Genomic DNA, 27,603 nt, shown 5'->3' on the forward strand with positions numbered 1-27,603 from the left:
TTTTTATACCAACATGCCATCATTGCTGGAGGCTATCGTGATGCGTGGACAACTCGGGCCATATATTACACATCACAGACAGTATACTTTAGAGGGGCCTTTCTCATTTCAAGCAAGCTGGAAATATGGGAAGGAAGGATCCTGGTGGTCCACAGGGAGGGAGACTAATGGTAAGCAGCAGTCTGTGTCATCATTCATACACATGTAGTCACAGAATTGTCTACAGTGGCTCCATAGAGGCTTGGACTGGCCCACAGGAGTACAGGAGAATCCTCCGGTGGGCCCATGTGCAAGAGTGGACCACCACCCTCATATGTGAGCAGAACTTGTCACAATATGTTTGAACCACTCTGTACAGACAAAGGCGGCATCTTATTCATTTCACAATCTATCCAGTTCATTATCTAAATTTGTGATTGAGGATAACGTCACATTTGCATGCAGTTGAAAAGTGGAGCCGTGGAGTTGGTTACTGGTGGGCCCTTCGCACGTCAGTCCGACACTGGATCCATACATCATTAACCCCTACCTTCGCTACCCTAACTATACAGGGCTTTTGTGTGCACAGTCTTATCCCCTTCCTACCACCTCCTGACTGCAGCTATTCAGTGCCCCTACTCCTACCACAAGCATTTAGTTCCTTATCCTCCACCTCTTCCTCCTGAGCCCAGTAATCACTTCCTGTGCCATTTTTCTCTTACGCTTATGCACACACCTTGTGCCTCCACCCTTACTTCCTATCTGGTAAATTGGTGAAAATGCCTTTAAAGCCGGACTCACGCATCTGTGTGTCTGTACTCAGACTGCAAAGCACGGCCAAGCCGAATGGGTCTTCTGATAGCTCCGTGATTTGATGTGTGTGAGGCTGTTGCGTTCGAGTCAGGAGACTGAGACCAGTACATGAATTATTTTTTACCATTGACAAAAAAAACATACACTGTGCCCCCTGAATCGAGAAAAAAAATATACGCTGTGTCCCGTGTTCAGAATGTGAAAATACACTGAGGACGTACACCCAGATTCAGTGCACATGCCTGGGGAGCTGATGAGCGGTGCACAAGCTCGGGATTTCCGTGGCCAATCACAATGCGGTGGGCGTGAATAATTTTGAACACGACCGAGATTGAACTGGTAAAAAGTGCCACCCCTATGACTGAGACTAAATACTGGGAGCTTTTCTGGGAGAAAACAATGTTAGAGATGCAAGTTGCATCACTAACAACGCACCAGGGGCTGATGGCACCAAGGTGGTGCACAATTGTGTTGGCATTAGCAAGCCACATCTCTGTATATCGCTGATAATAATTCTATGCAGAATGTAGGCTTCCTAGATTTTTCACAGCATTTTGTACAGTTTTTTTTTTAGCAATATCACGAGGCTAAGCTAAGAATTTAGAAAAATTTCCCAAACCTGCTAAATGCCTTTTTTTTTACTAGTTAGCTATAGCAGTAATGTAAGTATGCCAACGGCGCCCTCTGCTGTTCCATAACTGTCATTACTAGTGTACAGACCACGTTTGTGGAATATATTTTGTTTTGACAAGTTGCGCTAAGCACTGTACAGATCAGTGTCAATAATGCCGGCCTAATGGAAAATGTTTCCGGGCTGATTTACCTTAGAGGGGAATGTGTTTAATTTCAGAAATAAACTGTGTTTCAGGGCTGCACGCAAACTCCATTGTGGCTGCTCTGGTAAGTGCTTTTCTCCTAGGAGCATGATATTCACTTTCCCAGATGCAATTACTAACACACTGACTTTTTTGGCACTCTAAAAATCAGAGATTGTATTTCATTAAACGTTATTTCACTAAGAAGACCGCTGTGTGAAATAATGAGGCTAGGCCTGTTCAATGGTATCTGATCATGTATCACTCCAGCGTCTCCTGCTGGTTAGAACAGCCAATGTGACCAGCGATAGACACTGGTGAGCACTCCAAAAAGCATTACTGGGTTACCATTTTTTCTGCTGAACATTAACTCCTTAACCTCCAGAGGTATTTCAGTTTTTACTTTTTCGTTTTTCCCTACCCTTCTTCCTAGAGCCATAACAGTTTTATTTTTCCGTCAATATGGCCGTGTGAGGGCTGTTTTTTTTGCAGGACAAGTTGTAATTTTGAATGACACCATTGGTTTTAACATATCGTGTACTTCAAGATGGGAAAAAATTCCAAGTGCGGTGAAATTACAAAAAAGTGCAATCCCACACTTGTTTTTTTTATTTACCATGTTCAATAAATGCCAAAACTGACCTGGCATTATGATTCTCCAGGTCATTACATGTTCACAGACACCAAACATGTCCAGGTTCTTTTTTATTTAAGTGGTGAAAAAAAATCCAAAATTTGGTTAAAAAAAAAAAAAAAATGGCGCCATTTTCCGAGACCGGTAGCGTCTCCATTTTTTGTGATCTCGAGTTGGGTGAGGGCTTATTTTTTGTGCACCAAGCTGACGTTTTTAATGATACCATTTTGGTGTAGACACGATCTTTTGATCGCCCGTTATTGCATTTTTTTATAATGATAGATCGTGCAATTCTGAACGCGGGGATACAAAATGTGTGTAGCTTTTTTTATTGTTTTATTTTGAATGGGGTGAAAGGGGGGTGCTTGGAACTTTTTTAAAAACATTTTTTTTTTTTCACTTTTTCCATACTTCAATAGTCTCCATTGGAGACTAGAAGCTGACATAACCTGATCGGCTCTGCTGCATACAGGCGATGATCAGATCGCCTGTATGTAGCAGAAATGCTCACTTGCCATGAGCGCTGACCGCCGGGCGGCGCTCATAGTAATCTGGCAATAACAACCATAGAGGTCTGCTTTAGACCTCTGTTTGTCATGCCAACCCATTGGTGACCCACGATCATGTGACTGGGTGACCAATGGGCTGGATTAGCAACACGTTTCCAGTAAGCACAAGTTACCCCTTAACCCCCAAGGGTAGTTTGCATGTTAACCCCTTCGTGACCGGGCCAATTTTTACAATTCTGACCACTGTCCCTTTATGAAGTAATAACTCTGGAACGCTTCCATGGATCCCGGTGATTCTGACATTGTTTTCTCGTGACATATTGTACTTCATGCTAGAGGTAAAACTTCATTCATATAACTTGCGTTTATTTGTGAAAAAGACGGAAATTTGGCGAAAATTTTGCAATTTTCCAACTTTGAATTTTTATGCCCTTAAATCACAGAGATACAGCACACAAAAAACTTTATAAGTAAGATTTCCCACATGTTTACTTTACATGAGCACAATTTTGGAACCCAAATTTTTTTTTCTTAGGAAGTTATAAGGGTTAAAAGTTGACCAGCGATTTCTCATTTTTGCAACACCATTTTATTTTTATGGACCACATCACATTTGAAGCCACTTTGAGGGGTCTATATGATAGAAAATGCCCAAAAGTGACACCATTCTAAAAACTGCTCAAAATCACATTCAAGAAGTTTATTAACCCTTCAGGTGCTTCACAGGAATTTTTTGAATATTTAAAAAAAAATGAACCTTTAACTTTTTTCACAAAAAAAAATACTTCAGGTTCAATTTTCTTTATTTTACCAAGGGTAACAGGAGAAGTTGGACTGCAAAAGTTATTGTGCAGTTTGTCCTGAGTACGCTGATACCTGATATGTGGCAGGGAACCACTGTTTCGGCGCATGGCAGAGCTCAGAAGGAAAGGAGCGCTGTGTGACTTTTTCAATACAAAATTTGCTAGAATTCAGATCGGACGCCATGTCACGTTTGGAGAGCCCCTGATGTACCTAAACAGTGGAAACCCCCCACAAGTGACCCCATTTTGGAAACCAGACCCCCCAAGGAACTTATCTAGATATGTGGTGAGAACTTTGAAACAACAAGGGCTTCACAGAAGTTTATAACGTACAGCCGCACAATTAAAAAATCATATTTTTTCCACAAAAATGATCTTTTCACCCTCAATTCTTATTTTTCCAAGGGTAATAGGACCCCAAAAGTTATTGTGCAATTTGTCCTGAGTACGCTGATACCCCACATGTGGGGGTAAACCACTATTTGGGCGCATGGCAGAGCTCGGAAGGAAAGCAGCACCATTTGACGTTTTTGGCTGGAATTGAGATCGGACACCATGTCACGTTTGGAAAGCCCCTGATGTACCAAAACAGTGAAAACCACCCACAAATTACATCATTTTGGAAACTAGACCCCCCAAGGAACTTATCTAGATGTGTGGTGTGCACTTTGAACCCCCCAGTGCTTCACAGAAGTTTATAACGCACGGGCGTGAAAATAAAAAAATCGTATTTTTTTCACAAACATAATCTTTTAGTCACCAATTTTTTTATTTTCCCAAGGGTACCAGGAGAAATTGGACCCCAAAAGTTGTTGTCCAATTTGTCCTGAGTACGCTGATACCCCAAATATGGGAGAAAACTACTGTATGGGCACACGTCGGGGCTCGGAAGGGAAGTAGTGACGTTTTGGAATGCAGACTTTGATGGAATGGTCTGCGGGTGTTATGTGCATTTGGAGAGCCCCTGATGTACCTAAACTATTAAAACTCCCCACAAGTGACCCCATTTTGGAAACTAGACCCCCCACGGAACTTATCTAGATGTGTGGTGAGCACTTTGAACCCCCAAGTGCTTCACAGAAGTTTATACCGCCTGGGTGTGAAAATAAAAAAAACATTTTTTTCCACAAAAATGATAATTTTGCCCCCCATTTTTTATTTTCCTAAGGGTAACAGGAGAAATTGGACCCCAAAAGTTGTTTTGCAATTTGTCCTGAGTACGCTGATACCCTATATGTGGGGGTAAAACACTGTTTGGGCGCATGGCAGAGCTTGGAAGGGAAGGACCACCATTTGACTTTTTCAACGCAGAATTGGCTGGAATTGAGATCAGGTGCCATGTTGCATTTGGAGAGCACCTGATGTGCCCAAACAGTGGAAACCCCCCAATTCTAACTCCAACCCTAACCCAAACACACCCCTAACCGTAATCTCAGCCCTAGCCCTAACCCTAGCCCTAACCCTAGCCCTAACCCTAATGGGAAAATGGAAATAAATACATTTTTTAATTTTATTATTTTTCCCTAACTAAGGGGGTGATAACGGGGGGTTTGATTTACTATTTATGGCGGCTTTTATGTTTGGCAGCTGTCACACACTAAAAGATGCTTTTTATTGTAAAAATAGTTTTTTGCATCACCACATATTGAGAGCTATAATTTTTCTCTATTTTGACCCACCAAGTCATGTGAGGTCTTATTCTTTGCGGGACGAGTTGACACTTTTATTGGTACCATTTTCGGGCATGTGACATTTTTTGATCGCTTTTTATTCCGATTTTTGGGACGCAGAATTAACAAAAACCAGCGTTTCATGAATTTCTGTTGGGGGGTGCGTTTACACCGTTCCGCGTGCAATAAAATTGATAAAGCGGTTTTATTCTTCGGGTCAGTACGGTTACAGCGATACCTCATTTAGGTCTTTTTTTATGTTTTGTCGGTTTTATGCAATGAAAACAATTTTATATAAAAAAATAATTATTTTTGCATCACTTTATTCTGTGAGCTATAACTTTTTTATTTTTCACTGATGATGCTGTATGGCAGCTCGTTTTGTGTGGGACAAGATGACGTTTTCAGCGGTACCATGCATATTTATATGCGTCTTTTTGATCGCGCGTTACTGCACTTTTTGTACGGCGGTATGATAATAAATCATTATTTTTTGCTTCGTTTTTTATTTTTATTTTTTAAGGGGTTCGCCTAAGGGGTTAACTAATGGGACAGTTTTATAGGGCGGGTCGTTACGGACGCGGCGATACCAAATATGTGTATTTTATTGTTTTGGTTTTTTTATTTCCAAAAAATGAATTTATTAGGGAATTTTTTTTTTTTTTTAATTTATTTAGCGATTTTTTTAAAATTATTTTTACACTTTTTTTAACTTTATTACATTGTCCCAGGTGGGACATCACTGTCCTGTGACAGATCGCTGATCTGTCACATCACAGATCACTGTGACAGATCAGCAATCTGTCACAGGTAGTGTGCAGGTTTCCTCCTTGCCTGCGCTTTGCAGGCAGTGAGGAAGCCAGCTCCCTGCAGGCCCCCGAAGGTCCCCGTCGCGATCTTGGATTCGGGGGCCTGCAGGAAAAGAGCCCCCCGCAGCAGCGCTGCACATTGCGCTGCTGTGGGGGGCTCAGGGAAGCACGGAGGGAGCCCCCTCCCTGCCGATGCTTCCCTTTAACCCCTGGTACACCGCGATCGTGTTTGATCGCGGTGTGCAAGGGGTTAACGTGTCGGGGGCGGTCTGTGACTGCCCCTGACACATTGTGCCGGGTGTCAGCTGTGATAATCAGCTGACACCCGGCCGCGATCAGCGGCGCTCACCATGTGGGCGCCGCTGATCGCGGTAGACGTACTATCCCGTCCCTGGGGATTAAGTCCCAGGGCACATGGACGGGATAATACATCACATGACAGAAAGGGGTTAAATGCCGCTGTCAGAAACTGATAGCGGTATTTAACTAGTTAAGAGCCTCTTGTGGATCACAATTCCACCCTTTGCTGTTGTGGGCCCATGTGAGCTGTATAAATCAGTAAGTGCCAGAGCCCACACTAAACAGGAGTCCTATTACGCCTGATGTCGGAAAGGGGTTAAATAGTTTTTCCTAAACAGGCTGCAGAATGCATTAAAAAGAACTGCGTTTTACTTACCCTCCCTGGTTCTGGTGCTGAGTCTCCATCGCTGTCTGTTTATAGTTATTGTCTGCAGTGCTGATGTCACGTTGACAGCGCTGCAGCCAATAATTGACTTCAATGGCTCTTGCAGTCACCTCTGCCAGAGCCACTGCGCTGCAGCACTGATGACGTGACAGACAATAACAGACACCGTGAGCGGTACAGACTCAGCACTTTAAGGCCATATTCACGTTAGCTGCAGAATGTCTACTACACATCTACGTCAGCAGAGTCATTGAGCTCAGTGACTGGCTGCAGCAGTGATATACGCTGTAGTTGTGATATTACCGCTGCAGCCTGTAAACAAACTAACGTGGAGTAGGAGAGGTGGTGTTGGACTCGGGGAGGGAGTAAGATCTGATTTTATTATTTTCACCTGTGCTGGCCATTAGAGGCCAGACATCTATAATGGAAAACCCCATTAACAAAAAGCAGAATGGTTACAGATGCAAAAACGACAATATATAAGAAAATCCATTGTATTACGAGCTGTATTTTTATACACAGGTCTCCAAGATCCTATCCCAATATGTAGTAGGTGCAATAATATTAATATTACCAAATACCTCCAATTAGAAATGTAGTATAGTTCTTCTGATTCGCTATGTTCAGGGCATTGCAGTAGCTTAGGTATCCATGGTTACTACCACTAACAGCTAACTAACTAACTATATGAGTGGTCATAACCATGAATACCTACTGCAATGCTCTGCACATGTGGTAAGCGACATAGCTTATCAGAAGAACTATACTACATTTCTAATTGGAGGTATTTGCTAATATCATTATTGTTGCACTTGCTATATATTGGGATAGGATCTTGTTAATGGGAATACCCCTTTAACAGTCAAAAAAAACTCAGATGTAATATTCTCATGCAATCATTCTACTGCAGATCAGCGGCCACAATTCACATTCAGGTGCTGATGGAGCTAGTACCGGATGATCTGTGGAGATGCTGATTATTGGACACCCACCAACCTGATAGTGATGACTTTTCCTGAGAATAGGAAATAATTGCACTGTAAAAACCCTAGAAATGGGTTGTTTCATGGCCCAGCCACAGGATCCACAGCCCTACAGCTGGGATCCAAACCTATTGACACAACAGGGGTCCCTGACCTCACATTCTGACAGGTGCCCTGGCTGATTGGAGAGGTGGCTGTGCGTACTTGTCTCTCTCCATTCACTGCTATGGGAGTTCTACATACCGCCATATGCACTTGCTGGGGATCCGGTGAATATGCCATAAATGTATGTCATGAGTAACCCCATTAATGCTAGAAAGCATCTCTGGAATGTGGAAGACCGGGCTGTACAGGACCTGTCAGGAGTCCCATCAAATCCTGTCCGCATGGGCCAATATTCCAGTAGGACATAGTGGAATCTATCCCATGACAAGCTGCCTTGCCTTGTTTCCGATGTGTCGTGTTGAGGCCCGGAAATGTTCTGGAAAATTACAAAAATCCTTGTCTTGTATGAACAGCACAGAGAGCTGAAATGCAAAGCAGATGTGTAAATCTGACACAGAGCAGAAGCACAAAATTTACAGAAATTCATGTGAAAAATCATGTGATCATTGACAGCAATGACAGGTCACAGGAAAGGTAGACATTAACCATGTACTTTCCATCAATTACAGCCATGTTCCTTCTCCTATGAAGGGTGGTGACGCAGGGACTCTACATGAATGTTTTTTTTAGCATGCCACTTTAGCAGAGTTTGACTTCATGCTGGTGAAATGCATGGTTTCCATTGCTTGCCGTATTATGAATAAGCAATGTTTTTCGCAGAGAACATGCTTCTTAGTATGGATTGCTTATGGCCACTTAATTTCTGGGTGTAAGATCTCAAAGCATCCACGTATGCACTCGGATAATGTGTTCCAATAGGCGGTTTCTTTTTCCGTGAGCAACTGTTTGCTACTAGTCAAGTGTTTAGTTGTAGTAATTCCTTTGCTATTATGATAGAATTGTAATTGTAGACATTAGACATGGGTGAGCGTGATCGCCACTGATCAATACTTGATCAAACATGGGCAGTGCGGAGTATCGCATGGTGCTCGAGTGCTTGGGTCCCCGTAAGAAGCTCATCTGAACTGCGCACCACAATGAAGTGGGGTATTCCCCTGCAAGTACCGGGGGGATAGAGTGACAGAGACCGTCTATCCTGTGGAAAAATGCTCACATTCATTTCCTTTATGCTCAAGTCCACCACGTCCTATCATCCGACCTGCTCGATTTGATTACCGAGCACTCGAAGAACATTTCAGTAGACAGTGAGAAACAATGGACAACCGTAAGTGCCTGAGAGCGGGCAAGAGCTTATAGCACGTGAAAGTTTCTTTATACTGATCTGTGGTGATGCTAAACCTCATCAAGTATATACACACAATCCAGTGCAGCAAGATACACACGGTGGCACTCGCTGATCATTGTTTTCTTCTTTATCCCTGTTACAGCATACAGAACAAGGAGAGGATTGTTCCACAAGGATCTGCGCAAGTGTAGGGATGTGGACGGTCTTACTCTGTTCCTGCCCCTGAAGGCAACAGGCGCACTATGTGTATACCGCTGTGCGGTTTTAAGTGTAAAAGTAATATGTGCGTAATTTAATGTTCTGTATTATGGTGCTCGGGCCAGGTACCATGGAGCGGGCCTGGTTTTCCGACATCATGAGGTTGGTGGACAAGGAATTACATGGGGGGCAAGTGGCCGGTCCTGGGTACACTGACGGAGTGGACATCAAATTCCTGAGGCTGACGGTGTCAGTGTGCTTGAGAGTAGTCTAGAATGAAGGTGTGGCAGAAAAGAAGAGGAGTTGTACTAACGAGGAAGGAAGTCTGAATTGTTGTGCCCTATCCGACCTGTATCCACCTGTTGAACTTGGACTGTTTAGTAAAAGTTTGACTGTTACAAAGAACTTGGTGCCCTATGCATTGTGTGTGGTGGCTCCTGAGGACGGAGCCTGGAGGCAGCAGAGGCTTTCAGCCTACAAGTGAGTGTAATGCACCCCACATCCTACAACACACTGGAACTGGGACACCCCTTGTCTGTAAAATGCCAGAGTGCAGCTCGGTCGCGACTAACGCTCCGCAGCACATTACATTTGGTGTAGTCGGCAGGATCAATGCTTGCATCAAAAAACTTGACAGATGCGGGGAAAGCTAGAATAAAGGTGTCATTGAACGCCGACGACAAGATGGCGATGAGTGGCGCAAAATAACTAGATGGAGCTGCCGATCGTGGGCGCACCCGAAGATAAACCACATGAAAATCCGTCCAGCCTACGAAGAGGCTAGTTCGGAGAAGCCGGCTGATGGTGAGCAGTACCCACTCCCAATGGGTATGACGAAAGAAAAAGAAACCACACCCGTATCAGCCAGTCAAGAGAGAATGGGCCGAGACAGCCGAGAACGGGCATCGTAAGACAGGAGTAGCCCCACCCAGGAAGAAGCAGAACCATGGCAAGCACCAGGAGCCAGAAGAAGTGACACCATTCGTGGGAAGTGAATCGGTGAAGGACCAGCAGGCAGAGACAATGGTGGATTTAAGCAAGGCTTCCGAGGGTACGACGGGAGGAACAGAAGAACCGGAGAACCTTAGATCGGCCAAAGAGGGAGAAGGAGCCTGCAGACCGGAATCAGACTACTTCCCTGAGCCATCAAGGCACGAATCCAAACCACGGGCTTCACCAGTGGGTTTCCTGCGAACTGCAGACGGAGAACCAGGATCCAGCAACTGGTACACAGTTCCATATAATGTGATTGCAACATAGTAAAAGGATAAAAATTTTGATGAGAGGGATTCTTTAAAATGTATTCTTCAGGTTGATATTACTATGGTAATATGATTCTAAATTTTGCATTTTGCTTTTTATATTTGCTTATTCTTACTTTTTTTGGCACCAGTGAGGAATTTTAAAATGCAATTGCTTGTGTAATAGATTCCCATTGCTGCCACAGCAGCCTCTTGAACCCTGCACCCGTGTAATTGGGAGGTAATGGATGTTAGCCCCCTACCTTTGTAACCACGTAAATGGTCTGCAATGACTTTGACATTCAGGGGGATTAATGGCCGATTCAGATCTATCTTCAATCCTTCCTTAACAGCGGAAGTCCACGCGTCGGACATAGTCAACCTCCTAGGGTGATTGCTCCTGACCCCTTGCGATCACCATGATCTCGGACATGCATTGCAATAAGTACTTTTATCGTGTGTCAAGAAGGGGCCAAAAGTGGACATACAGTACATATTGAAATATAACACATAAAACAACCAATGGAAGGTTTTAGAGGGTCACTGTAATATTGCTATCAATCAGTGCATGGTAATTTAATCTGGTGTAGAGCTGTATAGAACTGCAACAAGACACACATTACACTTCTATACTCTACTTCTATAGGACTTCAGTTTTATATAGCGGTTTTATTAACAGGCTTAGCTAGGGATTCAACACTGGAAAGCAGTTGGGGGTACACATCTGAGTAGGCCACTAAGGCCGGGATCACACATGCGAGAAACACAGCTGATCCATGAGTGGAGTGTGCGGCTCCGTGTATTGCTATGCGGCCGCACGCTCCGAGACTCGGCTGTGTTTCTCGCATGTGTGATCCCGGACTAACCCAGGTTATGACTCTCATTTACACCAGACGTCTGACATCCTCCCCTCTCTGGGTGGAATTAGATCTGCAATGTGAAAAATACAAATCCGTGGGCCTGCTCCTTCTACCCCTGTTGTATATCAACTATATTACTTGGTAACACAGTGATACACTGGAAGGCTGAGAGATGATCAGTCCTCCATTAGTGCCCTACACAAAAATAGGCCACCCTAAGAGCCTCCCCATATATTAATAGTGCTTCAAACATAGGAATACTGCCCCTTATTGGTCACACATAATGCTCCACCATAGTAATTGTTTGATTTTGTACCCTGACAAAACAGTTTCTGTGGTACTTGCCTAGGGTACCAGGTTGAGCCCCTTAGCAGCTGCTATGAGTGCGGTGGTAGTCCCTTCCCTGAGTGGGTGCCCACCTCACAGCTGGTTCTGTTGGATTATGCATGAATTCAGCATATAAAACATGTGCATTGTTCCTCCTAGGGAAATAGTCCTCCATTATATGATGCAGTACAGGTACTCCATAAGCCTCTGTCCAGGCTCCGTGCATACGGTCCTGATGTATATGAATCCTAACATCTACCGAGGCACAAACATTGTTATCCCGTGATATCAACATTTTAATAAATTGAGAAAATCTGTTGTCCCACATATAATAGGGTGTGCATTCTTGACAACTTTTAAGAAGTGCCTTCAGGGAGATTCCAAAAATATAGCAGTCCCATAGTCCACCATAGCCTCCAACAGTATCCGTGTCCTGGGGGTACAGATACAGTTAAAAGGGCTCCCTGCCTGTGAGATTTGGCAACTATGTGTTAGCTAAAGAAAATTAAGTCTTATCTTCATCCTGTGAGTGAATGTTGGTAATATGGTAATGGCAAGGGTCTAAGGGAACCTTATTTATACCAAGTGTGTGCATTGCAGTGCATCTTGTCTTGTATAGTCATTATGTGCTATAAATACCGATGTATCTCATCTGTTTGTGTCTCATCAGATATAAATACAGTCTTTTGACCTTGTACTTTCTTGCTTTAACATCTTGATGCTCCTTTATTCCAGATCGTCTTTCAGATCATTAGTCTTCATATGACAGATATACTCAATAGAGAATTTTAATCAATTAGTCATACACCAGTAAATCTTATGTTATAGCTAAAGTTGTTTTACTTTTTGACATACTGGTGTTTTTCTGTGTTTTTGTGGTTGCCATCATTTACTTGCTTCTAGAAACGCTGGTTTTACGACAGACAGTCGTGCAGCCTAAACAGTCTGCCACTCACTCTACGAACGAGCAGAAGACGTGTTCGTCAGGTGAAATGATCTTTGGTGCTTCACAAAAGATCATCGTTCTCGGCAGCGCACCCTGAGTAAACACGACTCGTGCTGCCGAGAAAAAAGCATAGTTCCCAGTCAGTGGCTATCTTAACAATGTATGTGGACCATTACATGATTGCATGAGTTAATAATGCAGGGTTTTGCGTGTTTTTTCAAGGGTAGGGAAGGGAAAGATAAGTGACTTTTCAACATTATAATTCTAGTTTGAGTCTTTAAATCTGGCTTACAGACGTTAGCTCGGTGTTTTTGGAGTATGGCGTGGTGGCCAAGATGTTGGACTTGTATATTACTCACTGCGTGATCTGTAATGTTTTATATAAGCTATCGAAGATGTTTTGAAAATGAAAATCTCTCCTTTTAAAAATATTTGTCTCATCAAATAAACAGAGGCATTATCTGCCCCTTCTATTGTGGCCTAAAATCCTTGTGCTGCAGAGGAAAGCAAGAAAGGCAGCATATGCTATAATGACGTCTGCAGATTTATTGGTCAATCCTATAGGACATCCCAATTCCCAGCAGAGATGTTCACATGAAGACACAGCCCATGTTATCCTATCCTTACTAATCACTTGAGAAGGTAGGTCACCACGTTCCACAGGATCAGCATGAACATGTCCTAAAATATTCTGGACTGCTTTGATTGCTCTGGTGGTCTGATTCAGCGTGTTCTTTCTTCGCTCATTTCAACACATACAGGAATGAGAACATTTTGCATAAAGGTGTTTGTCCCTAAATCAGATTATTCATAGGAGTTAGTACTTTCTTTTACTTTATTTTTAACAACTGGAAGTGTAGTGGAAGTAACAGCTAATAAGGCTTACTACTGGAGATTTTGGACAGCTTAAATCCAGTGTCAGACTGGGGTAGCAAGGGACCACCAGTAACATTGACTTGGGGGTCCCACGGTTCAGCTTAATGCAAATATTATATTACCCTCTTTCACCAATTTACTTCTGTTTGAATGAATGATGAGATACTGCTTTTATCTGTACATAGTGAATCAATGTATTGGTCAACTACTCATGTTTGGGGTAAATAGTTTACTCTTGCATAGGGGCCCACCGGAGGATTCTCCTGTTCTCCTGTGGGCCAGTCCGAGCTTATTCCTAACACAAAACACAGCAGTAAGGACAGGCCTACTCTTCCTTCTTTTCCGGACTTGCATGCATGGTTTACTATATGTATTTATATAACGTATAATATCCTCCAACTGCTGAAACATCTTTGGACACCTCCACGGTATATGAATCCGGTATGCCTCAGAATGTAAACATTTTGGTCATTCGGCTCTGGCTACTACTTTGTTTTTTAACAGGGTAGCAGCGTATGATAGACATAAATTGAGTCACTTTGTATTCAAAACTTTCAAGTGATTTGTTTGTAGTTCAAAATAATATAATTTCTTCCATTTTACAACCAGTTTATCAGCGAAATTGTAATTTAAGTCAATCATCTAATGATAGCATGCACATTTTGGAAGATTTAAGGCCCCGACACCTTAGCACTGGCTCAACAGTTGCTGTAGTTTCAATAAAGTGTTTTATCAGCAGGAGATTATCACTAGAAGACTAGGTGTCCCGTGCCAGGCAGTCAGGCTAATCTGTGTAACCCAACCCCCAATACTGAGTGGCATCTTTTTGACAATGTACAGTGTACATTGGCACAGGGGTGTGGAAGGGGTTATACGCAGCTCACCAATCTGACCTCTGCCTCACATACAGTGAAAACAGGGATTCTATCAAATCTACATCATGCAGTTCAATAAGGTATACATCACTGGAATCAAGCTCTCTGCCCCTACATCATACTGCTCTCAGATTCCACTGCCAAACCTGCTGACGGATTCCCTTTAACAAATCTAGTATCTCTAAGTTTCAAGTACAAAAGTAGTTGTGCACACTAAAATATTGATTTGTACCCTAAAATCCATTGTCATTTTAATTTTTCGAATTGTCCTAACAACATCCCATATCTCCAGACGTGGTTTCTCAGTTTGTCATCAATTTCTAAAAACTAATTGAAAAGCCACGACCAATATGGCTCCCTTGGCCTAATAAAAGCACCTTGTTTAGTGAAGGTATTGAAAAGACATAAATACATTTATACATATAAGAAATGAAAAATAATGCTACTGCATACAAATAGTCTAGCAGTCAAAAGATCATTCTTCCCAGCAAAACATGAAAATATAAAGATTATTTTCGCAATATGACTAATTATTGCTTTTTTTCCTTTACCTCTTTTTCAGCTTTGATGTTGAAAATGGCTTGTCAGCGGGCAGAAGCCCCTTGGACTCCCAAGCCAGTCCTGGCTCAGGTTTGGTTCTGCAGGGCAACTTTCCCCACAGCCAGAGGAGAGAGTCTTTTCTTTACCGTTCTGACAGTGACTATGACCTTTCTCCAAAAGCCATGTCAAGGAATTCATCTATTGCCAGCGACTTGTGAGTATCAGTGGAAGACAAGCTTTCTCGGCCTTACTTAGCCGCTTCAGAAAACGCAGGAGACTTTTCAGAGTAAAATACATTTACGGTGAAAAAGTGTATGACATCTAAGGTTTATAGGAAAAATGATGCCAGGACAATGATCTCATTGTTATTTGTTGTTCATTAGGCATGGAGAAGACATGATCGTGACACCTTTCGCACAGGTGAGTATTATATTTCTAGCCATGCATAGCACATTATCGGACATATTCTATGGCCTTTATTTGTCAGAAAACTATTGTAGGGGCAATGATCCATTCCTACCACTGAATGTTCTTCTCAAGTATTAAAGGGGTATCCCAATTCATAATAATTACCAACTATCCACTGAATAAGTGACAATTGGAAGATCGGGTTGGACACCCATTGATCATCACAAATAGAGATGAGCCAATTTGTTCGGATTTTGTCCCTGAATCTGATTTTGACATATTCGAGCCATATTTGAACAATACTTGTGCCAAATGCATGTCTTATGATCAGTTCAGAACATATTCGGCAATTTCTACTCGCATTGACTCTAATGATGTTCGGCTGTGTTCGACAAATATTGCAAAAACAATATTCAAATCCGATCGTATTCGGAACCAAATCCGAGCAAATTCACTTATCTCTAATCACAAAGAGAGACTTTCAGACCGTGGACAGGAAGCAAAGTGTGGCTGACCACGCATAACCCAATTATTGTCTATGGGAGTGAAAAGGATAACCGAGTAGAATACGCTGCTATGCTTGTCAATGCATCAGGGCGCATACATGATGAGGTATTTTATTAAATGGCCTCAACTTCCGTTTTGCAGCCAGGGGAGTATCGGGGACATAAATCCCTTCTGAGACGTGATGTACGCCCAAACATTAGTGTACAACCACAAATAGGGTATTTCCAATATTGGAAATAATTGAGTAAAAATTTATGGGGTGTTGATTTTCCTATTAGTCCTTTTGAAAATGAAATATGGGGTTAAAAAGTCTTTTTAATGGGAATTTGTTATTTTTTTTAATCTATTCCTTCTACTTTAAAATATTCTGTATACAATAAAAGGGTTATATTGAGCATTTATTCTCAAAATTCGCCATGCATGGGTAAAATGTGTATTCGGTGAAGACAAATGTTTGCCATTGCTGGGGATAGTGGATGGATGGAAAGTACTATGGAAAACTGTAACTGTGGTTTTAGGACACCGTGCAGCAGAATGTCTGGGTCTGCCTCCAGGCACCAATGCCCCGAATTTTAAATGAGCGTAAAAATCATTATTCTTGGTATAAACAGCACTTTTATTACAGATCGTTCAGTGCGCTTCATTTACGGTTGTCTGCCAGTGTAAATAGACTTTTAAATGACTGCCAATCAGTAAATATCTACCAATCAGTGGGTGTATAGTGCCGCCAGTCGGCCCGCGTAAAAGCACCCATAATGAGGGTGGTTTCACACTTGAATACCTTAGGAAAACAATACAGTTTTTCATGTCGCTTTTTGAGCCAGCAGCAAAAGTGGATTTTAATGGAAGGGAAAATATAAAGCAAAGCCTGATAATTGTCCTTCATGCTCAATCCATTTCTGGCTAGGGTCAAAAGCTGAAAAAGGTGTTTCCCTAACAAAATGCTTTGTGTGGAACAATGTTAAATGAGCTACTGAAAAAAGAAAAAAAAAATCATTTTTGGCTAAAGTAAATTCACTTAAGGCTAGACATTTAAAACATCACTTTTATTTCATACAGGTAAACATGCAGGCACAAAATACTCTGGCATGAATGGGACACAACAAGAAAACAGATTTGCAAAAATACTCTGCAATAAAATATATGACAGTAATCAGCAAGTGCGGGATAACAAATACAGGGTATTTAGTCGATACTTTTTTTGCAAAAAAATGTATACCAAGCTGCTTCACCGCGTCAAGGTAACCCCTATTGAAGCAGTCCCTATCTAATGTATTTAAAACCTGAACATCTGAACAGTGTCTAAAATGAACAGGATTCAGACAGGCGCTTCTTAGTATGGGCTTGTGGTGTAAGACAGCTCTTTTGTGCATGCCACATAAGAGAGGGTGGGTCTCTCAAACCATGCTAGGCAAGGAAAAAACGGATTAAAAACACATGTGACATGCACAAATGTGAACAAGTCGGTAAGACAACGTTCACACCACCCACTAACTGAGACACAACAAGAAAACAGATTTGCAAAAATACTCTGCAGTAAAATATATGACAGTAATCAGCAAGTGCTGGATAACAAATACAGGGTATTTAGTCTATACGTTTTTTTGCAAAAAAATGTATACCAAGCTAAGCAGCTTGGTATACATTTTTTTTGCAAAAAAACGTATAGACTAAATACGTCACCACGTCAAGGTAACCCGTATTGAAGCAGTCCCTATCTAAGTCTTACCGACTTGTTCACATTTGTGCATGTCACATGTATTTTGGCATGAATGGGCATAGAGTATTATGCTCCCAAATTACTGTCTACAACAGTTAGCCAGTATTTGCGCCACTTGTACCCATTAGATTATCTGGTCCGAGGACCAAAATCATTGAGGGCTGTCGTCTGTGGGGCCACAAAGCAATGTAGTGTAGATACAATATCATAGGTAACACGACAGTGTAGTAATCAAACAAAGAAGTCAGGTCTTACCACTTGTGTTGGCATACTGTGGTAAAGCGTTCCAGTCCAATCGGTCAAATGGCCCAGGGTTCAGATCCTGTCCTTGGTATTCCCTGGTTGGGGACTAATATACCCTATGGACTTAACCTTAATTACAACCTTTATGTGAATTGGTCCCCAAATCCAGAACCTTGCCCTATAAAAATATTTTTGTGTGCTGTAAAAGACCTTTCCTATATTTTTGATAGTTCTTTTAATTAGGGTGAGAGGATATATAAAATCTGCACAGCCTGGTCATATATTATGATGGGTTTCTGTACCTTAAAAAGCTGTACCGAATAGTTTTCCCTCAGAGTAAAAGCAATGATTTACTTTTCTGTTAGCAACTGTTGGGTAATTGTATACATTTTGGATTTGTTCTAGGTTCTGGCCAGCCTGAGAACTGTGCGGAGCAACTTTGCGATGCTGACTCACCTTCAGGACAGAGTATCTAACAAGTGAGAGATCATTCTTACTTATTCCACTATTCTGCTTCTCTTATCTTATGTAGTTACTACCATTCAGAATGACTATTTAGCTAAAGGGGTTTCACTCCAACGAAATTGATGATCTATCTGTAGGTCATCATTAACAGATTGTCGGGTTCCAACACAAAGCACCCCCCCCTATTCTGCTTTTCTCATCTCTGGCCATAGCTGGATATAAAGAATTGAGGAGCTGAGCAGCACGGTTCTCTTAACTGTTTTGTGTCCCTTGCCGGGTGGTACTTCAGCTCCTATTCAAATGAATGGGAGACGACAGTACTAAGCAGCGGCCACTAAACAGTTGACAGAGCTGTGCTGCCCAGCTCCGCAATTGTTTATTTCCAGCTATGGCCAGAGCTGAGAACGGTAGATTTTATATGACACAGCTCTGCTGGTCTCAGTGATAAGCTCTGTTTAACCCCACAACATCTGGCTAGCTGCAGGTATAGCCAGAGCTCATATCATATCAAGGACTATAAAGAAGGAGCTCATCATTGAGAGAACTAGCAAAACTGCAGCAAAAAAAACTGAGTTATTACAAAACTACAGCATGTTGTTTATTAAGTGACATAGTTTTCAGATCAACGCCTCTACCCTACTTTATGTTGCTCACAGATGGGGGCAATAAAAACCTTTAAGGGAATCTGTCAGCAGGATCAACCCTCCTAAGCCATCTATATGGACATGCAGGTCATAGGAAGCTGAATTAAGTGATACCTTGATATCTGTGATCTGATGTCTTATTCCAGAGAAATCATCTTTTATCTTTATATGTGACCTCTTCCAGGTTATGGGGAGGATGCTGTCTGGACGATAACTCTGCCTCCAGAGCTTACGTTACATGAAGGAGGTGTACCCAGTGTGAGACAAGTATCCAACACAGAACAGGAGAAATGACATTTTTTCTTCTTGCAAACACATTTTTTGCTTTTCTCTCAGTTCTGCTGGATTGCAACAATATTGGAAGCTGAAGCTGAGGAGAACCTGCAGATGTGTCAGGTACAATCAAACACAGCTCTGCAGTGAGAACAGGAAAGCAGGGAGCAGCCATTACACATCACACTGGTAACTCCCCTTCTATATAATAAGCTCTAGAGGCAGAGTTATGTCCAGGCACCATCGGTCTCGAAGGCTGGAAGAGGTCACTTATATAAAGTGATAAAAGATTATTTCTCAGCAATAGGACATCTGATATGAGGCATACATGTAGGGCTTTTTCAGCAGTCTGTAGCCTGTATGGCCATATTAATACTTTAGATCAAATGTGGTGACAGTTTCCAATTGGGAATGATTTTCTTTAAGCTTGTGCTCAACAATATAGCCATAGTTGTATTTCAAAATATAGTATTTATTTTAGAAGTTAGGTTTGTGACTAAACCTTTATGTAGCTTTAATCCGTTTCCCTATTAATCAGCATGACAGTTTTATAATCTTTGTATATAATGCACCCTACAGTATATACTAGGAGTCCATTACACCAGTACCTTTCATTACTGGCTGTTTTAGTGCTCTTTTACATTTTTTTTTTTACAGGAGATCATCTGGAAACAATCCACCAACAGCGGGCAAATCAAACTTATCCGGTAAGAAGTTCAAAATTATGAAATAATTACACAAAAATAGCTATCAATTCTTAAAGGGAACTTGTCAGTAACGCTGCCCTTGTACAAGGGATATGACATGTAAAACATTATGAACGATGCCAATTTCAGTGTCACTGTGCCAAAATGTCCTATTTTTTGTTATGCAAATTCCTTTCACAAGTGCACTGGTGCACGCATTAGTGCATGTGCAGTCTATGGCTCCCCTTCACTTCTTCCAACCAGAGCCACAACCCGTTTCACTCCAGTTGGCAGTGCAAAGTAGAGGAAATATTATGTAGCAGAGACTCTGTCAGCACTGAAGGGGAGCAACAAAGAGGAGACATAAACTGGATTTAGCAGAGTCTGGTGTTGTGGTACATTGTTCTACTGGTCAGAGACACCTGCACAAATATGGCCTTCATGAAGGAGTCACCAGAAGAAAACCTCTCATGTGTCCTCACCATAAAATTCAGCATCAGAAGTATGCAAAATAACATGTAAACAAGCCTGATGCATTTTGCAAACAAGTCCTGTGGACCGATGAGGTTGGAATAGAACTCTTTAGCCAGAATGATCATAGCTATGTGTGAAGAAAAACTGGCACAGAATTTCTGGAAAAGAACATCACGACAACCTTTAAGCATGGAGGTGGATCAATCTTTGGAGTTGTGCTGCAGCCAATGTCATGGGGAACATTTCACAGTAGAGGGAAGAATGGATTCAATGAGACTTCAACAAATTATTGATGCAAACATAGCATCTGTATAAAAGGTGAAAGGAGGATGGCTTATACAAATGGATAATGATCCTAAACACACGTCAAAATCCACAAGAGGCTACCTCACAAGGTGCAGGCTGAATGTTTTACAATGGCCCTCACAGTCACCTGATCTGAATATCATTGAAAATCTGCGGCTATACCTAAAAGTAGTAGTGCGTGTAAGAAGACCCAGAAATCTCACAAAACTGGAAGAATTTTCCAAGGAAGAATGGAAGAAAATCCCTCAAACAAGAACTGAAAGACTCTTGGCTGATTACAAAAAGTGTTTACAAGCTGTGATACTTGCAAACGGGGGCACTACTAGGTACTAACCATGCATGGTGCCGAAACTTTTGCATTTGCCCATTTTCTTTTTTGTAATTTTTTTAAATGTAAAAAATTATTTCAAAAAATCTAAAATACAAAGGAAATGTGTCATCTTCAACTTTAGCTCTTTTAGAGATCATTTAATCTTCAACTTGCTTAACTGTTCACAATAACAGTAATTTTGACCAGGGGTGTACAAAATTTTAAATGTCGCTGTATATATAGTACATGATGTGATACATAATAGTTTAGATTATGTTGCCTAGTTCAGCGAAGAGAATGACCCTACTTTACACAAGAGAGGAAACAATTGACGTCAGACATTCCTTTATAAATACCAGAGGACTTGTATCCAGTAGATGGTTCCAGTCCCAAGAGGCCCCATGAACCTTTCACTTCCTGCAGTCCCTTAAACATGAAACTTATTTAACCCATCTATTTCATATAGATTAATGATTGTACTCCACTTGGGGTTACTTCCCGAGGTTGTCTCTGATGAAGCCAGACAATCTGCTGGAATAATGGAAGCTTGCATGAAAACAGATAATGCCATGTTCTTTTCTATTACCTTTCTGTCATATTTCTGAGACTGACAGTAATAGTAAGGTAAAATCTTTCATAAAGTTGCTGTTTTAGGCTACGTTCCCACGATGAGCTTTTTCTCAGTTTTTGACGCTGCAGAATTTCTGCACCTATTATTTAAATTAAAGGGGTTGGCCACTACTAGGACAACCCCTTCTTAAGCTAAGTGTTTGTCCCCAACAAAATAATAAAGCCTATACTCCCCTCCCATGCCGGTGCCATTCCCGCTGTGTCTGCACTCTCTCTTCCCAGCGCTGTGATGCCATTGAATGACATGTGAAGTCTGGCATCCAGTCAGCACTGGCGTCACTGTCTCCGACTTCGGACAAAATTGAATATGAAGAGGAAGTCCAAGCTACAGCTGAACTCTGGCTTCCTCTTCATGTTCAGTTTGTCCGATGGCGCGGACAGTAACGCCAGCACTGATTGGGAACCGGCGTCACAACACTACATCACAGCCCCGGGGAGAGCGAGTGCCAACATCGCAGGAATGGCGCCGGCACAGGAAGCGAGTATAGGCTTTATTATTTTATCGGGACCGATCATTTAGTTTAAGAAGGAGTTGTCCTTGTAGTGGACAACCCTTTTAAACTTGTTGTGTTTTTTCATTGTGTTTTTAACATGCATGTTAACCCGTTTTTCACATTGTGGTTTTTGCCTCTTGTTGATAGGTCATATTTTAAATAAAGATGTTTTGTTTTTGATACTTCCTGGTATTTAGCCTTGACAAAACTGTATTGATATACCGTACTAAGATGTGGATTACAAGCCTTTTTTATGTTTCGACTGTGGAAATGCACTAAAAATACTTGCATTTCGTCTGCATATAATGCATGTCTATGGGGAAAGTCCACACAGAAAACTCAGCACATTCGCAAGAGAGACTTACATGTTGCGGATATGAAACACGCACCGCAGTTCAGTTTATGCTGAGAAAAATAAAAACCCAGAGGGCAGTAGATTTCTATAAATCCCATCCATTTTGCTGGAAATGTAAGATGCTTAAAAAACAAAAGTGATATTCAATCTAGTTGAATGAGCATATTTTGATGGAAACTGGCAGTGCAAAGGTTAAAGTGGACTGCAGTGATTGTGCAGGCTTGTTGTCATGGTGATTTGGGTCTGGTCTCCTATCATCCTCTTCTTTCTCCTTCCATCTATTCACTTCCTCTTCATCTGTATAGGGGTAGCTGCTTCCACCAAAATCTTGATGTGACCGTAGACAACGTGACGTACAAAAAACCCATCTTCTCAGTGCGTGTAGGTTTCCGATCTCCTGCAGGATCCAACCTCTCCTTCATTCTCACATGCCATTTGAGCATACACATTCACATTGTATAAAAACATTCAGAAGACACATTGTCGTATCTACCTGTCATGCAGGCTGATCACATGAAAACCAAAAGGGCTAGAGGATGTGCTGTCACCTCTACCAACTATTTACCCCTGATGCTTTCTCCCATATCCAGGTCATTGGCACTGAAGCGATTCCCTTTATGTGTAAAGATGTAAGGGATCCAGAATAATTTACACATGGATCCATGCTCCTCTACAAATCTGTGATAATCAGCCCCATAAGCTGTATGTCGAAATGACATACAACCTTTGGCAAAAATTATGGAATCACCGGCCTTGGAGGATGTTCATTCAGTTGTTTAATTTTGTAGAAAAAAAGCAGATCACAGACATGGCCCAAAACTAAAGTCAATTCAAATGGCAACTTTCTAGCTTTAAGAAACACTAAAAGAAATCAAGAACAAAAAATGTGGTAGTCAGCTGTGAAAATTAAACAACTGAATGAACATCCTCCATGGCCGGTGATTCCATAATTTTTGCCAGGGGTTGTATAAACTGTATGTTTGTCGCTTCACATGTGTGGTGGAGGAGATGCAGAGAAGAGATTATTTGTCTGGGATTATTTGGGAGAAAACAAAATTTCCTTTGGTGTTTAAATCATTATGTGCCAACAATGCCAACAGGTACACGCTATCTCTAAATCTGGACTCGGATCAAAAGCCGAACAGAAAAAATATATATCTTTGACAGTTTTTTCCAAGAGACAGATGATTCTGGATTTTGAAGGATGTGTGGCCCACAAACTTTGGTATTAGTAACTAGGAGTTCTGGGACTCAGTCTCTGTAACAGTCCATCTAAATGCATCTATTTCTTCCATCTGCAGAGGATGCCGTTCAGAAACTGGCCATCGAGACTCTGGAAGAGTTGGATTGGTGTTTGGACCAACTGGAGACTCTGCAGACAAGACACTCTGTCAGTGAGATGGCCTCAAACAAGGTAAGACTTATAGCACGCTTATTGATGGCAGTTCTCACAACCATTAAACATAGTGGAATATGGCTTCATATTCAGAAGATTAGGCCCCAGCTGGAGAAGTTATAGGAGAACATTTTCCAGAAGTTCTTCGTCATGTGGCATAGGTGCTCTAAAATATAAAACAATACAATCTATACATAAACAAATGGAGGTGCACACTATATTCAGTCACAACTTTTACAGAAAAAAAACGGAGCAAAGTTTCACCTTATCACCACTTTTGGATTTTGTGATGGTAAATGGCTTTAGTCAGTTATGATTCCATTGGGTTTCTGTTATTTCGGGCATTAAAAATAATGTAAACCTGGCATCCATTAAGATCTATTATGCTTTCTTGACAGGGCCGGCCCGAGAGATTACAGCGCCCTAGGCGAAACTATTTTGTTGCGCCCCTACTATTCTTGACAGTAGATGAAAACTTGGGATATAAATTTAGGAGCAAAATAAACCACAACAACAATGATTAATTAACTCTCTCCTAACTCTTTAATCTTCTGAGAAGTTGTATAGGACAAATATATACAAAGTAATCAATAACACAAAACAAAAACGACCATAGGTAATTAAAATTTTTGTTTCCTTGCCTTTTTTTTTTTTAAAAAGGATGACACTAAGTCACCGAGATTAATTTGTTTAGCAACTTCAGATTCTATCGAAATTGTTGCCAACCCAACCAACCTCTCTTGCGTCATATTTGCCCTTAAATATGTACACTTTTCTTTCCATCCCTAAAACTTTTTGCCTTTTGAAAAGATTTTTTATAATTTTTTCTATTTTTTCTCTGGCGCCCCCTTTGGGTCGGCGCCCTAGGCGGCCGCCTAGTTCGCCTATACTTTCGGGCCTGCCCTGTTTCTTGATTTACAGAGAATCCAGACAATAAACCCTGTCCAGAGCACATAACATGAACCATTAAAACAATTGGTTTCGTTTAAAAATAATTTTTTATTAAAAAATTAATGAACCAATTAGCAACAAAATCATATATAAGGTGCCTCAAAAAATAGGGGGAATACAGTCACCACACTACCTATATGTAAATTTACAAATAAATAAATAGACCATCAAGTATAAATATAACCAAGATAAGAATATATCAATTAATTGCAAAAATAAGAAAAAATTTGAAAAAAATCAAATTGGTAGTATATCCTTATATTGGATGCCTTCTAAGGACCTATTCACAAGTGACAACATGAATTATTGTATGAGAATACAACCATCTATCAGTAAATCAAACATACCATTGTAGACAATATCAGTAGCCATATGGCGAACGCCAACAAGGTATTCAAGAGAGGAAGTATCCTCTATATTATGCAGAGGAAAGACATAGGATAAAAAAAGCGGGAAAGAAAGACAAGGGAAGAGGGGGAAAAAGGAAAAAAAAAAAAAAAGGTTATGGAAAAAGCAGTCCTTAAAATCATGTATATATTAATGTGCAAATTCCTATGTAACTAAAACTTTCAGCGGAACAAATTATGGAAATCAGGTGAGTCCTGAAACAAAATCCATCCACTCCAAATCCTTCTAAAAATGGTTCATGTTATGTGCTCTGGACAGTGTTTATTGTCTGGATTCACATTTATTGATTTGATGTTCTGTTTGGAACCATATAATATTTTAAGGACTTTCTTATATTGATATTCCTGGATTTACAGAGGTCTGTTTTGGTATTTATTGATATTCCCCATGAAACATTGTCTCTGGGACATCTTTTCTTAGAATCTTCTCGTGTTCTCTTGCTTTTCTTTTTTTTCTACAAATTTATGGATATTTACTGGCAAAATAGTGTCCCCCTATATAGTCTTACGATCTCCAATCACTACTCACACACCACTTTGCCAAGGAGAATGCTAATTCTCAACTGCAGGGGCGGACATATCATTGGTGCAACCGCACATAGGCCCACAATGTAAGGGGGCCCATTTTTACAGCTAAAGCAGGTGGAATTGTGCACTATTAGATATTGGGTTGCAAAGGGCCTATACACTGTTCTTGCACAAGGGCCATTTGCACTAAGAAATATGATACAGAATTGTTACTTTTATGGGATACATTATTTTACTAAGACATGTCCCAAGAGCTGTCTCTGTAAACCATTGAAGTTGGAGTCATTTTTAGTTTCTTACTGTTGTTTCTCCACAGTTTCCATATCGTTTTCTATTTTTCCGTCAGCATACCTTAGAGTCTGCTAGTTTTTTTTTTTGCAGGATGAGTTTGATTTTATTACTATATTATTTACCATAATATGGTAACTGAAAAGCTAAAGAAAAAGTATTTGTGGAATTGGAAAAAAAATTTGCAATTGTTTTTTGGGGGTTTTGTTTTTAGAATGTTCAAGCAGAACCAATTAAATGGTGATAGCAGCAAGGAAGGATACTAGTATGGTATTAAAACATTTAATTAAATTAGTTAAAACTGGGGACCAACAATTAGGGGTCATCTTATAAGCCTAGCTGTCTGATATGCCAGAAAATAGGGTATTTGTGCTAACTTTTCCAGTTACAATATAGAGTTTGGAATATACTCGCCTTATAAGACTTCCCCTCTTCCAACTCACATTACAATAAAAATTTAAAAAACGTTCACTTAAATGGGGGGCTGACCATCCAGTGTTTGCTGCGCTGTCATGTGCATGACAGCGCAGCAAACACTGCTTCTGATCAGCGGTGATATCATCAGTGACGTCAGCACAGCCTCCCAGCCTGACCTGCAATGAACTCGGCAGCATGGGAAAATGAACTGTCACTTCATGTCGGGTCAGGTGAGGAGGCTGCACAGGCAGCTTTTCATTCATTCCTCTGTGGTTTACAGCTGGGGCGGTCGCATTAGCACCACTCCCGGTTGTAAACTTTTTAACCCCATGAGATGGATTGCAACATGGGACTTGACTGTACGGTGGATAGGTATGGGATATTGTTGCTTTTTTATTTTTGATTTTTTACAGGAGAACGATAGCTTCGATTGGATTGGGAGTTTAATAAAGATGGGAAACCAGTGTTTAATTATTTCATTAAAATACTTTATTCTTAATGTCTGTTTTTTTTTAACCCTTTCATACTATTGGATTAATAATGGATAGGTGTCTTATTGACACCTCTCCATTATTAACCAGGCTTAATGTCACCTTACAATAGCAAGGTGACATTAACCCCTTATTACCCCATATGCCACATGCTACAGGGCACTGGGATGAGAGAGGCTAAGTGCCAAAATTGGCGCATCTTACAGATGCGCATTTTCTGGGGTGGCTGGGGGCAGATGTTTTTAGCTGGGGGGACAATAACCATGGTCCCTTCTCAGGCTATTACTATCTGCCCTCAGTCACTGGCTTTTCCTCTTTGGTGAAGAAATTTTTTTTCCGTGATTTAATTCTTTAACACCTACAGCTACAAATTTTCACACACATCTCTATTAACATTAGTAGTCAGGGACATATACTTTTAACCAAAATGATATGCAATGGTTTACTGTATGTAAACCATGTGTCATATCCTGTCGGCTTTGAAATTATTTTACAGAAGCCGACAATTGAATTATCGGCTATTCTACTATCTATATCTCGATCAAATATAAAGATATATATATATATATATATATATATATATATATATATATATATATGTGTCACTGACATATTATATATATATATATATATATATATATATATATATATACACTGTGATGACTCCTGGAGTGGACCCTCTGGGTCGTGACACCA

At 41.0% G+C, this 27,603-nt stretch overlaps 1 protein-coding gene across 3 annotated transcripts in view; it reads left to right on the forward strand.

The window, feature by feature from the left end:
• PDE4C (phosphodiesterase 4C) overlaps positions 1–27,603 on the forward strand; it is a 381,540-nt gene that overhangs the window by 300,593 nt on the left and 53,344 nt on the right. For all 3 annotated transcript variants that reach the window (XM_073544880.1, XM_073544891.1, XM_073544914.1), the window contains exons 2-6: positions 14,937–15,128; positions 15,298–15,334; positions 18,198–18,271; positions 19,832–19,881; positions 23,731–23,843. In XM_073544880.1, coding sequence (XP_073400981.1) covers positions 14,937–15,128; positions 15,298–15,334; positions 18,198–18,271; positions 19,832–19,881; positions 23,731–23,843 — 466 coding nt within the window. The remainder of the gene's footprint in view (positions 1–14,936; positions 15,129–15,297; positions 15,335–18,197; positions 18,272–19,831; positions 19,882–23,730; positions 23,844–27,603) is intronic.

Source organism: Dendrobates tinctorius, unplaced genomic scaffold (genome assembly GCF_039654945.1).
Source record: "Dendrobates tinctorius isolate UK_male_01 unplaced genomic scaffold, ASM3965494v1 ptg000011l, whole genome shotgun sequence".
Lineage (NCBI taxonomy): Eukaryota > Metazoa > Chordata > Amphibia > Anura > Dendrobatidae > Dendrobates > Dendrobates tinctorius.